This window comes from Sarcophilus harrisii, chromosome 1 (genome assembly GCF_902635505.1).
Source record: "Sarcophilus harrisii chromosome 1, mSarHar1.11, whole genome shotgun sequence".
Lineage (NCBI taxonomy): Eukaryota > Metazoa > Chordata > Mammalia > Dasyuromorphia > Dasyuridae > Sarcophilus > Sarcophilus harrisii.
Genome location: NC_045426.1, coordinates 638617143 through 638634878, shown reverse-complemented (window position 1 = coordinate 638634878; position 17736 = coordinate 638617143). Strand labels below are relative to the sequence as shown.

General features: G+C 37.1%; 1 protein-coding gene across 1 annotated transcript; it reads left to right on the top strand.

The window, feature by feature from the left end:
• The first annotated feature begins 722 nt into the window (after positions 1-722).
• LY6D (lymphocyte antigen 6 family member D) lies at positions 723-9467 on the top strand. The gene is made up of 3 exons (XM_012544045.3): positions 723-853; positions 8522-8620; positions 9216-9467. Exons 1-3 carry the CDS (start codon positions 802-804, stop codon positions 9431-9433), a joined length of 369 nt encoding a protein of 122 aa, XP_012399499.1. The 5' UTR covers positions 723-801; the 3' UTR covers positions 9434-9467.
• The last annotated feature ends 8269 nt before the right edge of the window (positions 9468-17736 follow it).

The window sequence follows — 17736 nt, the reverse complement described above, 5'->3', positions numbered from 1 at the left end:
ACTTTCTCCTCTGCCTGTCTCCCTTGAAGTCCATGGAGATCAGATTGAGTGTATAGAAAATTCAGCAAAGCTTCAGTGGTTGATTGAAGAAGGTGATACTATCATAAGATTTTAGAGTTTTAAAGAAAATTAGAAGTGATTTGGAGCAGCTAAGTGATGCAGTCGATAAGAGTTCCAAGCCTGGAGTCAGGAAAACCCAAGTTCAAATCCAGTCCCAGGTACTTACTAGCTGTGTGATCCTGGGTAAGTCACTTAAGCCTGTTTGTGGGGGTTTCCTCATCTGTAACTCCCTCCCATGGCTTTGCCAAGAAAACTCCAATGGGGTTGGTTCAAACTTTTTATGACAAGAAATTTGGAGGGGAGAGGTAATTTGTCTAATATCATGCAGATTATAACAGTTATTCTGATGTCAGATATTAATGCATCAGGATTCAAATTTGAGTTGTCTCATTCCAAATCCAGTGCACTCTTCAATACTCTTGGAAAGAGAACAACTTTTCCCTCTTCCAAGGGATCCGTACCCAACCCTAGGAGACTGTCAGCAAGCAGAGAGATGGGAAATTCCCAAAACCGAGGGGTTGGGTCTGGCAGGGGATCTGAGCAGGTCAAGGCACATTCCTAGGATGACTCAGTGATCCTAGATCCTATTGCCAATTAGCTGGACCTTTGCCAGGGCTCAGCCTTCCCTTTCCTCTCACCACCACCCCCTTTCTGTCCCATAGCCTGTCCCCTCATGGGGCTATAAGACCTCTGTGGGAAGAGGAGGGGCTCTCATTCCACCTTGGACGTAATCTCGGCAACATGAAGTGTCTCCTGATGTTCCTGGCAGTGACTGCCATCGCCATAGGTCAAGGTGAGGGGGTAAAAGTCGGGGGAAATCGGGGGACTGTTCTAGGAGGTCTCTTCTACTGGGAGTGATGTTGGTGACCTTGCCCTGTCACTGAATCCTGCCTTCTCACTGGGTCCCATAATCATACTTCAGTCTGCTCCTGGATCCATGATTTCACTAGTGTGAGCATTTAAAAAAAAATGCAAATCCTAACTCTCCCATAGTTTAATAAATCTATGTAGCAGATGAAAAATTCATCATCGGGCAGACAATTTATGGTGGCTGGGCCATCTTTGCTTAGCTAGGCTGATCCTTGGATGGCAGACACAATGTTTATCACCAGGTTCACTTATTCTTGTTTGGTAGAACATACCAATTCAATTGGCCCTCAATTGGGGTCAATTGGGGTCTCAAAGCCCAGAGTCATCCCCATAACATAAGGAAGGGATGAATCACAAAATGAAAAGATCAAAGAATTTGAGAATATTATAGTTTAATGGGCCATATCAGAGACAAGAGGAGGCTTAGAAAATAAGTCATATTATTGGATATTGAGTATTACTATTGGGTGAATTCTTAGAACACAGAATGCTAGAGCTATATGAAAACATAGCTCCCCACGCTAAACCCATGGAATGTATGATTGAATATGTAAACTCATTTTCATATTGGACAAAGAATAACTTAGTTCTTAAGAATGGCAAAAACTAAGGACCAGAAAAAAAAACTGACTTGCCTGTTTAAAACAACTATAGTTATCTTTTTGTGTAGTATATTTACTAAATAGTACTATAAATATAATACTATATTATCTATAATATATCTATACTATTGTATCTATATAATAGTATCTCTTCAAGAATTAATACTAATGTTAATTCCCAACTCTATGAAGTTTCACAGTTTATAAGTCTCAGGAGACAACTCCAAAATATAGATAGAATGATCTTCATATTTTACAGATAAAGAGACTGAGGATCAAAGAGAACATATGGTTTGCCCAAAGTCACACAGTTAATCAAGAATTTAATTCAATTCAACTCAACTCAATTCAATTGACCTCCCTGTATTCAACTCAATTGATATATTGCAATTTGGTTAAATCATACAGAAATTTTAATTTTATTTAATTGTATTTAATTATGTTTTAATTCAATTGCAATTCAATTCATGTAATTAATATAATATCAGAGCGGGAACTAGAATCTAGGATTTCTGACTGCAGGTTTAATGTTTTCTTTATTATTCAACATGATTTCTCTCAGGTGAATAGCATTTTTAAGCCACATTTTAGCAAGAGTGTGAAGTTCTAGATATATAGAATAATTTCTAATCTTTTTTCTTCCTCTCACTGTGTGGCCTTAGGCAAGTAACTTTCATTTTTCTGAAATTCAGCTTCCCCATTTGTAGACCCTAAGACTATTAAAAATCAAATTTTAAAGGTGTGTATATATGGAATTAGAGTTACAGGAGTAAAAGGTATACAATTATCCTGATCCTTATTGGAACTTGATTATTTGAACCTCAGGCCCAGCTTAGTCCCTTTCTCCAGGGGCCACTGACATTCTCTCCAGCTTCACCCCAAGCCTAGATTGGAGGTGACTGAGTAGACCTTCACATGCACTAATCCAGATGGTCACCCCTGCTGCCTCCTGGGGACAAAGAACAGATTTCTCTCTCTAGTTCTCCCTCCTCACCCCCTCCAAACTCACCATCACTCAATTTGCAACCTCTTTACCCAGTTAGGACTGATTTCAATTAGGATTTCAGGAACTGAGATTGATGTTTGATTACATAACTATACATTGTGGCTGTGGGTGACCAGTAATCTCTTCTGAACTCATAACTGTCTATGTGGTTATGGTGATGGTGCAAGAGTGAAGTGGTTGTGGGTGGTTTGTGTATGACTGAAGAGTGTGGGATTGGATCTCAGGGTAAGGTTCAAGAGCAAATCTACTTGATCATGTTTAATAATAAGGGGGTTGTGTACAAATGTGGAAGAAGGTAAGATATCACTGACCAAATATGAAGGGGAGATTTTCTTTCCTGGTTTGTCTCTCCAACATCCCTCTCCTTTCAACCTCATATTTTGGGACACGGAGACTCTCAAGGGATCCCCTCACTCATATAAGACTTCTCCCATCTCCTTTCTATGAGTTCATTACTGTGATTATTTTTATTCCTGAAAACTTCCTTATATTTACTATATTCTAGCTCTTCTTGCCCAGTTCTATCTCAAACGTCTCCTATTATGATTGAGATTATTACATTTGATAAAGGAGGATAAAAAATTTGTCATAATGAGTTCTGTGAATATAGGAAAGAAACAAAAATAGAGAGAAATGAGAAGACATAAATCTCCAATAGACCTGAGTCCATTTAGTGCCCCTCCTAATTTTGCAGATAAAGAAATTGAGACTCAGAGATATGAAGTGTACAAAATCACATAGATTATAAGTATTGAAGACAAAGTTGAAACAGGTCTTGAGGTTCAAGTTAGTGCCCTTTCTATATTGTAAGATAGTGGTGGGGAAAAAAGAGAATTTTTGGGAGAAACAGGTGACCTGGAGCTAAGTTTTAATTGAATTTAATTCAATTACAACATACATTCATTTCAATCCTGTTCAACTGAATTCAATCAACCCAAACTCAATTCAATCTAATGCTATGAAAGTAAAGTCAGTGAAATAAAATTCAAATGAATTCTATTCTATTCAATTCAATTGACCTTTCTCCATTCAACTCAACACAATTCAATGTTTCTATTTAATGAAATGAAAGTCAGTTCAGTTCAACTCAATTCAGTTCAACTCATTTTAGTTGAATTCAATTTATTTAGGGACATTGATCATTTGTGATCAGGGTTATGAGGGAGGAAAATGACTTAGTCTCATTTTTTAGAGATGAAGTGACATTAATAAGACTTGTATTAACGACCTCTCATGGCAATTGTGAGAATCAAAAGAAGAGGGGAACAAACATTTAAGCACCCACTATGTGTCTGACATCATGCTGTATTTTTGAAAATATATTTTAGTCATTCAATCAACAAGTATTTATTAATCATTACTGTTTTCCAGGCAAAAATGGCTCCTGCCTATGGGGAGCTCAAATTCTAACAGGAGAGATAATAAACACACTAGTGGATATAAACAAGATAGATACTGGGCCAGTGCGAGATGATTTTAGAGGAAAGGCATTAATTCTAAAGGAGATTAAAAGTTTCTTGAAAAAACAGGGATTTCACCTGAGACTAAAGAAAGCCAAGAAGGAGGTGTCCAAGACACTGGTGAGCTGGGGGACAATCCCAGATATTGTGTGTTGGGGGCAAGGGTGCTAAAATATAAAATATGATATGTTTGAGATTCAACACTAAATGATAATTTATGTAGGCACAAATTGATGTAGGCACAAAATGATGAGATGGAAGAGAGAGATTGATACCAAATATTGGGGTTTGTCACCAAATGTTAGAATTCAGTCATATGAAGAATTTACAATGGCTGTTCTCTTTGGCAAAAGGTAGATTTATTTATGAGAAAAGGTCACAGAAAAAAATGAACAGGTAAAAATAGACACCAGGAATGGTAAATATGAAATAGAATTGGGGGGAGTATATAGTTAGAAAGAAAAGGTTTTAATATTAACAGGGGAAAAGACAAGTTCCCCAGTAGAACTCAAAATTAACCAGGAGAAAGAAAATACTGAGTGAGATGGGACTATGCTCTTGATTAGCAGGCTAAATCACTAAAAGGGATTTAGCATCCTAAAAGAGCTAGTTAGCTATAACAAAGAGAAAGACACAGTGAGGCAGAACTCTATTAGTGATCTAACAGAACAGGGATTCAGCAAAGATAGTGTGGACCATGGACAGATTTAGGGGGAAATTTAACCTCAGGGGTTTGACATAACTTGACTTTCTATTTTTTATTATTAAGACTTTTTATTTTATTTTATTTTCATATTTATTTATATATACATATTTATATTTTACTATATATTTATATTTTATTTTCAAAAAAACAAATTTTCAACAATGACCCTTGCAAAACTTTGTGTTCTAAATTTTTTCCCCTTCCCTCACCCCCTCCCCATAGATGGCAAGTAATCCAATATATGTTAAACATAACTTGGCTTTCTGAATAGATACTATAAAGTGGGATTACACAAGACCTTCACAGGGGTGGTGCTTGTAAAACTGAGCTGATCCCCATCAGTGCCCATCCCTGCTTGCCTCAGGGAATAATTGTATCAATATTTCAAGGCTTTCTCTGCCAACCCCACCTAGTGACCCAGGACTTCATCACTAAAGAAATTGTATATTTGAAAAGCACATTTACCTTGCCAAAGGCACCACCAAGTCTAGAAGGCTCCTCCTGGTCCTGTAGAAGCGAAAAACTCTTTAACACTGAGAGAGATGTTTATGAACTGAAACATGCAGCTGGTTTGTCATTAAAAATGGGTAACTAGGTGGGACCATGGATTAACCCTGGGACACAGTGAATCACATTTCTGTGAAGCTTTGCTTTTGGATTATGAGGCTATAACAGGTGAGCCATTTCGTGGCAGAATACCTTAATTTCAAGCCAAGTAAGCATCATGTGGAGGAAAGGGGATGAAGGGAGTGGAGAGGAGTGAATGATATCACAGGGATCTGGTCTCAGAGTCAAAAACACTTGGGTTCAAGACCTTTGACACACACTAGCTGTGTGATCTTGGCCAAATCACTTAAGCTTTTGGTAGATATAACCAGAAGGGAAAGGGTCTTTACTAAAATTCCTTATGTTAATGGAATCATAGATAGATCTGGGAGAAAAAGAAGAAAGAGAGAGAGAGAGAGAGAGAGAGAGAGAGAGAGAGAGAGAGAGAGAGAGAGAGAGAGAAAAGAAGAAGAAGAAGAAGAAGAAGAAGAAGAAGAAGAAGAAGAAGAAGAAGAAGAAGAAGAAGAAGAAGAAGAAGAAGAAAGAAAGAAAGAAAGAAAAGGAGACAGACACACAGAGAGATAGAGACAGACAAAACGGAGATAGAGACAGAGACAGAGGAACATAGAAACAGAGAGACAGAATAACAGGAAGATAAGGAGAGAGAAATTGGATTGGAATAGGGACTTGGGATACCTGAATTCTATATTATGCTATAATAGAAAGAGAATATGATTTAGAGTCAGAAGATCTGGATTAAAATTTCAGTATACTACTTATTGTGATCTTGAGTCAATAAAACTCCTGAGTTTTCAGTTTCCTTATCTGTAAAATGAACATATCTCCAAGGACTCTTTCAATATTCTTACTCTTGGCTATGTCACTGACTTGCTATGTGATTCCTTTTCAATGCCTCAGTTTCCCCATCTGTAAAATAAACTGGAGAAGGAAATGACAAATCACTCCAGTATCTTTGCCAAGAAAACCCCAAATGGAGTCACAAAGACACAACTCGATAACAACAACAACAACATAGGTTTTAGAGTTTAGAATTTGCAAACAAACTTGCATCCCCCACAACGACTATTGTATCTCCATTTTAAAAATGAAAAACTCAGAGGACCTATGTGATTTGCCCATGGTCATGAAATTACTAAATTCTGGAGATAAGATTAGACTCCAGACCTCATTCTAATCTAGTACCCATGTATTCTGTCACATTACATTGCCTCTAACACTCAGTGGGAATAGTCTAGGGCTGCTGTGGAGCCAGTGTGACCAATTCCAGAGACTGGACTGTTGAATTTTTAGTGTGAACATTAACATCTCAGAAACTAGAGCACATTATTAAGTCAGGACTAGATTTTTGTTTTGTTTACTATAGACTTAAAATACGGTTGAGAATTAATATAATGATGGAGAAAATGTTAAAAATGTAGATTAAACTTTAAAGTATATTAGTATGTTGAGGCTTTTTTGGAGGCAAATTGTTTAACATTTACCAGCACACCCTCAGGATAGTTTTATAAACTCAAAATCCAACCCTATCCAGTGCCAGCATGACCTGTGCAAAGCTACAATCTAGCAAAAGAAAATGGTAGGAATTGAATGGGGACAGCAGAGACAAAGAGAAGAGGAAAAGAGGGAAGAACAGAATATTAAGTCCCTTCTTTTGAAAACCAGGCTTTTATAAAAACAATCTAAAATCACTGAAACATGAAATCTGAATTGGAAGCTGGTTTAACCTATATCACCTTCCCAAATCCATCCTATTACATTCCCTACAAATGCCTGAAGACCTCTTTTCAATGAAGAGGAACTCCAAAAATTGTATCTAGGAATTCCAGGGAAAAATCTACAGAGAAATTCAACCATCATCACCCATTTAACTCCAAATCTTTTTCTGTCTCTAGAATGAACATCCTCAGTACCTTGTCTAATTGCTTTTCATAAAGCATGACTTGATAGACCTTTACTATTCCAACTGCCTTCTCCTCTCCTAACTGCCAATGCCCTTTCTAAAATGTAGTAGTCACAACTTAAAACATTGCTTCATCTGTGCTCTTAGCAGGTCAACATATGAGGGGACCATTGCTTCCCTGACCTCAGACATTGTGCCTCTCTGGGAATAGCCCAAAATTACATTTTTTTTTGGTTTCCATATCACATTATGGAGCTTGTAGTCTACTAAAATCTCAATTTTTTTCCCAGATGAATTGTGGTTTACCTATACTTCATACATTTTGTACTTATGAATTTTATTTTTTTTAGTTTTGAAGACTTTGTGTTTACTTTTATTTAAATCCCATTTTACTACATTTAGCTAAATGTCCTAGTTTGATGTCTTCAATGATGTTTTGGCCTGAATCGGTCATCTAACATGTTATCCATCACCAATCTGTGTATCCTGGGTCTTAGGGGACCCAAGTGACTAACCTAGGGTCACATGTAGCTAATAAGTATCTGAGGTGGATTTAACCTGTTCTCTTCCAGATTAAAAATCCAACACTCTTAATTATTGTACCATCTAGCTGGCTATGTTTATATGTATACATGCATGCATATATATGCATATATGCACATGCTTATATGTATAGATACATGTACACACACATATATAACATATACACGTATTTATATGAATATGTACATATTGTCTCCCTTCACAAAATATAAGCTCTTTGGGAGCAGAGGGTGTTTCACAATTGTCTTTGCATCCCTGACACATAGGAGGTGCTTAATAACTGCTTATTTTGATTGATTGGAAAATCAGAAAGAGAAGGCTCATTCTTGAGAATCATTTAAGCAAAAGTTGGAGAACCATTTGCTAGGGATGTTATAGAGGTATTTTTGCTCAAGTATGGATTGAACTAGAAGACTTCTGGACTTCCTTGGATCTTTGTGATTCTGAGACTCTAGGAAAAAGCCACCAGAGGGGCCAAGAATGAGCAATGGGTAAGAGGAGAAGCTAGAGAGAGACCTCTTGCTCAAATGTGTTTTTGGAGCTACATATAGTTGTAGTCTGTGTCTATTTCTGTTTCCTTTTTAAGGTGGGAAATATGGGATTATTGGGACCAAGCAGAGAAGCTGTAGTTGCTTCATTCCCACATTTCCCCCCTACTCCAAAGAAAGAAGATAGGAAAGAAGTGGTAGATTGGGATGCTGATGACTGAACTCAGAAAGTACCCTGAGTTAATACCTCACAAAACAAGACCTTTATATGAATCCACTGAGCCCCAGTCCATCTGATATGTCTTTCTTCTACCCACAGCTCAAGCCCTCCAGTGTCATGTCTGTGAAAGCGCTGACAATTGCAAGAAAGCAACCTATTGTCCCAATTCTTCTCAGTATTGCAAAACAACTCTCATCTGTGAGTATCTAAGAAAAGGCGGGGAGATGTTTCCTTCCATATTTCCCATCCCCTTCATCCCTCGGTCTGGGACAGAAATAGGAGCTCATGAAGATTCTTTTAGGAAATAGACCTAGGACAGAGGAAACTTTACCCACTGAATGGAGGGATAGTGGGTAGAAATCCTAGTTGGCATAGAATATTCTCGTATAAAACAATTGGGATCATTTGATTGTTAGTAACAGAGATGGAAATGGTAGAGATTGTTGATTTTGGTGATTATGGTGATGGTTTGATGATGGTTTTGGCAATGGTGGTGATGGTAATGGTTATGACTATAATGATGATGATGGTAATGGTAGGATAGTAAAAGTGAAAAAGGTTAATGGGATAGTGGTGAAGATGATTTCTAAAATGTAGGCTCATTTGAAAGCACTGTCCATGGTAGTCAGAGGTTGTAGAAAACTATCAGAGAGGTTGAGATCTGGGCTTGGAGGGAAACTGTTTCGGAGAATGGAAGGCTTGATTTGGGAATTAGGGAATCAGTGGGAAGACTGCAAAAGGTATTTGTGGATGATGTCTGTGTGACCAGTTCTTTTCTACCTGTCTCCTCCAGACCAGCGATTGGCAGGGAACCTGGTGAAGAAGGAATGTGCTGAATACTGTTCTCCACAGAATAGCAATGCAGGGCAGACCCAGCCTCAGGTCCGGTGCTGTACCACAGACCTGTGCAATGTTGGAATTGAGAACTCAGCTCCTGTACACACGTTGCTCAGCCATGCTGTCCTGGCCCTCAGCCTTATCCTGGCTCTGGTCTCTGCTCTCAGTCTGTAAACTTTGGGACCCTTAGCCAGGCCACAACCCACCCCTTCTTTCCACACAACTCCAGCCCAGCTCCATGTCCTTCCCCAATCCATTTACTTCCTCTCCAAACTCCTCTCAGTCTCCCAGGATAAGGGGCACAAGGAAGGGAGTGTTCATTCTGCTCCCAAGGGTCTAGGAGGTCAGTTCTGTTCCTCACTTCTCTCAGAATATAAGCATCTCAATTGGTTATCCAGAGAGTCACCCTCACCAGGTACTTCTGCCAGATCCAGCTAGGGACTCAGAAATTCTGGCCCCATTAATCAGAATCACTGCCCTTGTTTTTCAACTGGGAGTAGGGAGGAAGAATGGAGAGGAGAGAACATCACTGTATACAGTGGAAAGAGAAATAGATTTGGAACCTGGAGAACTGGATTTGAATCCTGATTTTGTTATTTACCAGTTATATGATCCTGGGTAAATTGCTTCGGTGGGCCCATTTTTTTATCTATATAATGAAAGGAGTGGATTCAAATAATCTCTATAGTTCCCTAAAATCCTGTATTCTCTAAGAGGTATTGGGATAAGCAAGAGGACAAAGATGGGGAAATCATTTCAATCCCACTAGCTTTTGTATTCTTTCTATTATCTTGGATTTTTATTTTCTACTCAATAATAATAAATGACTGAAAAGAAGACAACAAGGTGACATCTTCACTTATTGGGTGTGGCAGAGAAGAGAGCGGGCAGGCCTGGGATGGGCTGGGAAGGCTCTCTAGGACTCAGTTGGGAAGTGGTTCAGCAGAGTTTGATGCAGTATTAATCTGCCTTCTATTCCTTGGTCTCCCTATCTCTCTGTCTTTCTCTGTCTCTTGTCTCTATTTCTCTGTCTCTATATATCTGTCTTTCTGTCTCTCTGTCTCTGTGTCTATCTCACTGCCTCTCTTTGTCTCTGTCTCTGTCTCTCTCTCTCTCTCTCTCTCTCTCTCTCTCTCTCTCTCTCTCTGTGTGTGTGTCTATGCTACTGACTTTCTTTGTCCCTGTCTGTCTGTCTCACTATATTTGTCTCACTCTGTCTGTCTCTATCTCTCTGTCTCTCTGTATCTGTCTATTGTCTCTCCTTTCTCTCTCTCCTCTTTCTCTTTGTGATTAATCTAACTCTCACACGTGGCTCCAAAAGCTATAATATGCACAGTGGCCACATTTCAGTGAACTTTCATCAGTGCACTAAATCAGATTGAGGGTAACCAAGGGGTCGCAAACCCTTTGGTGAATTAGAAAGGTGTCTACCCAAATCCTGTGAAATCTACTCCCGGTGGAATGGGAGGATGAGAATAATTTGTTCAATGGCCATGAAGATGGCTGAAGCAGATACTGTGGAGCACTTAAACTTTGGTCAGACATTAAAGACACCGAGGTTATCACTTTGTCTCCCTGCCACCTTGACTTTGTCTTGCCACTGGGCTTCAATGACCCTGAAAGAGAAAATTAGGTCACACAACTCTGCCCAACTTAAATCCAATTTATGCACAAATCAAAAGACACCCCCATACCATTTTACCAGTTTTACTAGTCCCAAATCACTTACCTTGTGACAGGTAAGTGATGAGGTAGCAAATGTGGATACAATGGGAATTATAGTCACAGTCACAATCCTGTACATAGGTGACCCAGAACATAGGGTCATTTCACTGGACTGAAGCAGAAGGGGGATTAGTCAGCCTCCTGTGCGTCTGAACAACCTTTGTTAAGGATTGTACTGCTCACCTCCTGGTGTGAGAGAAAGTGCCCTAAAAATCATCCGATTTCACCCAACCTTGGCTAGATTGCAACAGCCGGCAGGGATCCCATCCTACAGACAAAACAGAAAAAAATGTTCAAAAGCTTTTGCAAAGATGATTCTACTCACCATCAGTACAGAGAATGGGCAACATGAACCTGATACATCTGAAAGTCAAACAGTTCTTATTGAGAGAGAATTCAGCAGGTATTACATTCAAATAGGAGCCCTGAGTGAAAGAAGGCTGGCAAATGAAGGTCAGTTTATTGAAGTCAAAACTGTTTGTTGTTTTCTGGAGTGGTCCAGTGAAGGAGAGCACCATGAAGCTAGCCTAGCTTTTACAATCAAATATAATTTGCATGCCTCCTCAAAGGAATGAATGACAGATTGCTGACAATGTAATTGCCACTTGCAGGAAAATTCCCTACCACTAAAATCAGTACATACGCTGCCACCGTGATGAATCCTGACAGGTCAAGGAAAAAATTTATGAAGATCTGGAGAGCCTCATCATCAATATATTAAAGAGAGAATAGGTTTATAATTCTGGATAACTTTAATACAAGTCATATCAGGGAATCCTTGGGAGGAATGGAATTGAAAATAGCAACAGCAATGGTCACTTACTACTGAAGACTTGTACATCTTGTGACTTTCTCACCAGCACCGTCCGTCTTCTATTTGCCTAAATACTATAAAGTTTTGTGAATGCATGTTTATAGCAAACATTGACATTTAATGGATTCTGTCATTGTAAGGAGAAGAAACAATTAGGATGTGAGATTAACAAATGCATTTTGTGTGATGCAGAATGCTGGACTGATCATAGACTTATCCTCTTCAAGACACGATGACCACCAAAAGACTTAACGGTAAAAAAATTGGAACACTTCTTTAAGTAGGAACAGTTCACCACTAACTTGGAGGGAAAACTGAGCCAACCCAATTGGCAATAGAGAAGCAAAAAAGGAGTGGGCAGCTTTTAGAGATTTGGTATATGGCATTGCATTTACTCATCTGGGCCAGAAACACTTGCAATCATCAAGATTGGTTTGTCAAAAATGATGGGAAAAACAAAAATAAGAATTCCACAGCATTTACACAGCAGGATAGTTCATCTGTCTTTAAGAGGGCAGCAAAGTAAACAGATGCAGAATTCTTGACTCAGTAAGAAGATGGATGAAATTACATTTTATGCTGATAATAATAATCCAAAGCATTTTTATGATGCTCTGAAGGCTATTTATTGATTAAAGATCTGTGATGAATCTCAATTACTCAGTGCTTGATTAGAGAGACGTACACAATCCCGAAAATTTGGGCCAAACACTTCCAATGTGTTCTCAACAGACCACTATCAACCAGTGTGAAGACCAGGGACTATATATCTCAGGTTAACATCAATCTCTCTATATGTCCCCAGGGTATTTTCTTTGTATCAGTTTTTTTTTTTTAAATCACATTGCTCTCTCTCTCTCTCTCTCTCTCTCTCTCTCTCTTTTTTGCCAAAGCAAACTTTCTCCATTTATCTTGTTATAAAATGTCATGTAAAGAAACTATATGTATAAGGTATATATACCACATCAGTGAAAACATTACAAACCAAACAGTCTTCTCTGAGTTTATTTAAGATGCTTTTGTTGCAAGTTTAAGCTCTAAAGAGAAGCTTCCTGTGTATGTATTACATTACCTTGTAAGTCATTATAGTTGGGAAATATTCTCATAAACCAGGGCTGAGCAAGTTAGTAATTTGCTTATTTATAATGAGTGAAGTATACTTAACGGTGTGTATCAAAAAAACAAAAAAAGGAGGATTCTGAACCCCCCAATTAAATACAAAATTTGATGTTCTAAAAATAAAAGGGGAGATTAATAAAATTGAAAGTAAGAAAACTATTGAATTAATAAATAAAACTAAGAGTTGGTTTTATTAAAAAAACATATATAAACCTTTAGTTAATTTGATTAGAAAAAGGAAAGAGGAAAATAAAATTGTTAGTCTCAAAAATGAAAAGGGAGAACTTTCCATTTTAGAAAAAGAAATATAACAAGTTATTAGTCAATTCCCCAAGAAAAGATCTCTAGGGCCAGGTGGATTTACATGTAAATTCTACCAAACATTTAAAAAACAATTAACTCCAATACTATGAAAACTATTTGAAAAAACAGGGAATGAAGGAGTCCTACCAAATTCCTTTTATGATATTGACATGGTACTGGGACCCAAACCAAATAGGATAAAAATAGAGAAAGAAAATTATAGACCAATCTCCCTAATGAATATTGATGCAAAAATCTTCAATAAAATATTAGCAAAAAGATTACAGAAAATCATCCTCAGGATAATACACCATGACCAAGTAGAATTTATACCAGGAATGCAGGGCTGATTCAATATTAGGAAAATTATAATCATATTTGACTCTATCAAGAACCAAACTAAAACCATATGATTATTTCAATAGATGCAGAAAAAGCATGTGATAAAAATCCAACACCCATTCCTGTTAAAAACAGTAGAGAGTATAAGAATAAAAGGATTTTTCCCTAAAATGATCAGTAGCATCTATTTAAAACCATTAGCAAGCATCATATATAACAGGGACAAACTAAAATCATTCCCAATAAGATTGAGGTGAAACAAGGTTGTCCACTATCACCGTTACTATTCAATATTGTATTAGAAATGTTAGTTTTGGCAATAAGAGAAGAAAAAAAGATTAAAGGAATTAGAATAGGTAATGAGGAAACTAAATTATCACTCTTTACAGATATGATGGTATATTTAGAGAACTCTAGAGAATCAAATAAAAAACTACTAGAAACAATTCACAACTTTAGCAAAGTTGCAGGATACAAAATAAATCCACAGAAATCATTAGCATTTTTATTTATTACCAACAAAGTCCAGCAACAATTGATACAAAGAGAAATTCCATTTAAAATAACTGTTGATAATATGAAATATTGGGAGTCTACCTACAAAGACAAAGTCAGGAACTAGATGAACACAACTACAAAACACATACACAGATCTAAACAACTGGAAAAATATCAAGTGCTTATGGGTAGGCCAAGTGAATATAATAAAAATTACAATACTACCTAAATTAATCTACTTATTTAGTGCTATACCAATCAAACTCCCAAGAAATTATTTTACAGATCTAGAACAAGTAATAACAAATTTCACTTGGAAGAATAAAAAAATCAAGAATTTCTTTTTTTTCCCCCCTTGAGACAGTTGGGGTTAAGTGACTTGCCCAAGGTCACACAATTAGGAAGTGTTAAGTGTCTGAAGTCACATTTGAACTCAGGTCCTCCTGATTTCAGGACTAGTGCTCTATCCACTGCACCACCTAGAGAAAATCTCAAGAATTTCAAGGGAATTAATGGAAAAATGCAAATGAAGACCTAGCTATACCAGATCTAACACTATATTATAAAGCAGCTGCCATCAAAACCATTAGAAGCTGGCCAAGAAATAGAGAAGTTCATCAATGATATCCACTGAGGTTAGGCTCACAGGATAAATATCTGTAGTATCTAGAGTCAATGACTATAATAATCTAGTCTTTGACAAATCCAAAGGTCCCAGCTTTTGGGATAACTCACTATTTGACAAAAACTGCTGGGAAAATTGGAACCTAGTGTGGCAGAAACTAGGCATTGGCCCACACCTCATACTGTAAACCAATATAAGGTCAAAATGGGTTCATGATCTAGACATAAAGAGTAATATTATAAGCAAATCAGAAGAACAAAGGATAGTTTACCTCTCAGACTTGTGGAGGAGGAAGGAATTTGTGACCAAAGAAGGGCAAGAGATCATTATTGATCACAAAATAGATAATTTTGATTATATTAACTTAAAAAAGTTTTTGTACAAACAAATCTAATGCATATAAGATTCAAAGGGAAGCAATAAACTGGGAAACATTTTTACATTCAAGGGTTCTGATAAAGGCCTCATTTCTAAAATATATAGAGAATTGACTCAAATGTATAAGAATTTGAGCCATTCTCCAATTTACAAATGGTCAAAGGATATGAACAGACAACTTTCATTTGAAGAAATTGGAACCATTTCTGGTCATATGAAAAGGTGCTCTAAAACCATTATTAATCAGAGAAATGCAAATTAAGACAACTCTGAAGTACCGCTACACATCTGTCAGATTGGCTACAGGGAACAATAATGTGGAATGTTGGAGGGGATGTGAGAAAACTGGAACACTGATACAGTGTTGGTGAAACTGTGAATGGATCTAACTATTCTGGAGAGCAATTTGGAACTATGCTCAAAAAGTTATCAAACTGTGCAAACCCTTTGATCCAGCAGTGTTACTACTGGACTTATATTTCAAAGAGATCTTAAAGGAGGGAAAGGGACCCACATGTGCAAAAATGTTTGTGGCAGCCCTTTTTGTAGGGGGTAGAAACTGGAAACTGAATGGATTCCCATTAGCTGGAGAATGGCTGAATAAATAAATTGTGGTATATGAATGTTATGGAATATTATTATTCTGTAATAAATGACCAGCAGGATGATTTCAGAAAGGCCTGGAGACTTACATGAACTGATATTGAGTGAAAGAAGCAGAACCAGGAGATCATCATACATGGCAACAAGAAGACTATACGACGATCAATTCTGATGGATGTGGCTCTCTTCACCAATGAGATGATTGAGACCAGTTCCAATGATCTTGTGATGAAGAGAGTCATCTGCACCCAGAGAGAGAACTGTGGGGACTGAATGTAGACCACAACATTGCATTTTCGTTGTTTTCATTGTTGTTTGCTTGTATTTTATTTTCTTTCTCATTTTTTTCTGGTTTGATTTGATTTTTCTTGTGCAACAAGATAATTGTATGAATATGTATGTATATATTGGATTTAACATATATTTCTACTATGATTAACATATATTGGACTACTTGCCATCTAGGGCAGGATGTGGGGGAAGGAGGAGGAAATTGGAACGCAAGGTTTTGCAAGGGTTAATATTGAAAAAATAATCCATGCGTATGCTATGAAAGTAAAAAAAAAAAAAAAAAAAAAAAAAAGGAAATCCTTTTAGTGACTGAATGGAGGATGTATTGGAATGAGGAGAGAGACTTGAGACTGAAAAGACCCACCAGCAGACTATTTCAATAACACAGACATAAGATGATGAGGGTCTGTACCAGACTGGTGGCAGTGTTGACAAAGAAAAGGAGACATATTTGAGAAATCTTGCAAAGGTGAAATAGGCAAGCCTTGACAACAGCTTGGATATGAGGTATAAGAGATAGTACAAAATATAAGATAGATAAGGAATAAGAGATAAAAGAGAAGATTTCCAAGCTGTGAGCCTGAAGGCATGGGAGGACAGTTCTATCTTCAACAATAATGGGAAAGTAGAGTTAGAGAGAGTCCAAAGGAAAATTTGAACATGTTGAGTTGATAGATATTTGTCAGTTTATGAAAGACAGAAAGCTTCTGATGTCTAATTCTAGGGATCCAGCCTCATCCCACAAGACATTTGATAGGTGCTAATTTTTACAGTGATAGATTACAAAGTTGCTACCATTTCCTTGCATAATCTACTTTGATTACTAAGTCTGGACTCTTGAGATAACCCCTGTTTAGTTTTTGATCTTAAACTGCTGTCATAAACCCCTCTATTTCCAGGAACAAATCTGCATGACTCATTTTTCTTTAATTAATACTAGAGGCAGTTTATTGACTAGTTAGACGTAATAGTATGCACTCAGGGTGTTGTGAGGATTGAGTGAATTAATATTTGCAAAAGTCCTTGGCAATAAATAAAGCTCCTTCTCATTCTTCTTTGATGGTTATTCATCCATGTTATGGCCACTAACTGGTTGTTATTCAGGTGTTTTTCAGCTTTGTCCAATTCTATAACCCCACTGAGGGTTTTCTTGGCAAACATATTAGAGAGGTTTGACATTTCCTCCTCCAGCTCATTTTACAGATGAGGAAACTGAGCCAAACTGGGTTACACAGCTTGTAAGTGTCTAAAGACAGATTTGAACTCAGGGAGATGAAGCCCAGTACTCTATCCATTAACTGTGGATGTTCCCAAATGCATTATCCTGGTCCTTTTACTCTTCTTTTACACTATTTCTCTTGGTGATCCCATGGACTAAATAGTCACTTTTAATGATAATTCTCAAATCTATTTACCCAAGTCTAATTTCTGTATTAACTTCCAATCTTATATCTACAACTGCCTCTTGCATATTTCAAAATGGATGATCACCAGACATTTCAAATTCAACATGTCAAAAATGAATTCATTATCTTTCCCCCACAACTCTCCCCTTTTCTGAACTTCCCTATTATTGTTGAGTGCACTACCATTTACTTTTATTTTTTAAGTTTTCAATAAAAATTTAATTTCAATAATAATTCCATAGGTTGTAGCATTCATATTTCAAATGCTAATTTTCTTTTCACCCCAAAGTTAATGTATTAATTTCTTTTTATTAGAAATTACTTTACTTTTTTATCATTCTTTTTTATTTTTAATTATATTTTATTTTTCTAA

Excerpts from the sequence above, each read along its gene's own strand:
- LY6D (XM_012544045.3), top strand. The coding sequence starts at position 802 with ATGAAGTGTCTCCTGATGTTCCTGGCAGTGACTGCCATCGCCATAGGT. Across the intron at positions 854-8,521 it reads TGCCATCGCCATAGGTCAAG|CTCAAGCCCTCCAGTGTCAT; the intron begins GTGAGGGGGTAA and ends TTCTACCCACAG. Across the intron at positions 8,621-9,215 it reads TTGCAAAACAACTCTCATCT|ACCAGCGATTGGCAGGGAAC; the intron begins GTGAGTATCTAA and ends TGTCTCCTCCAG.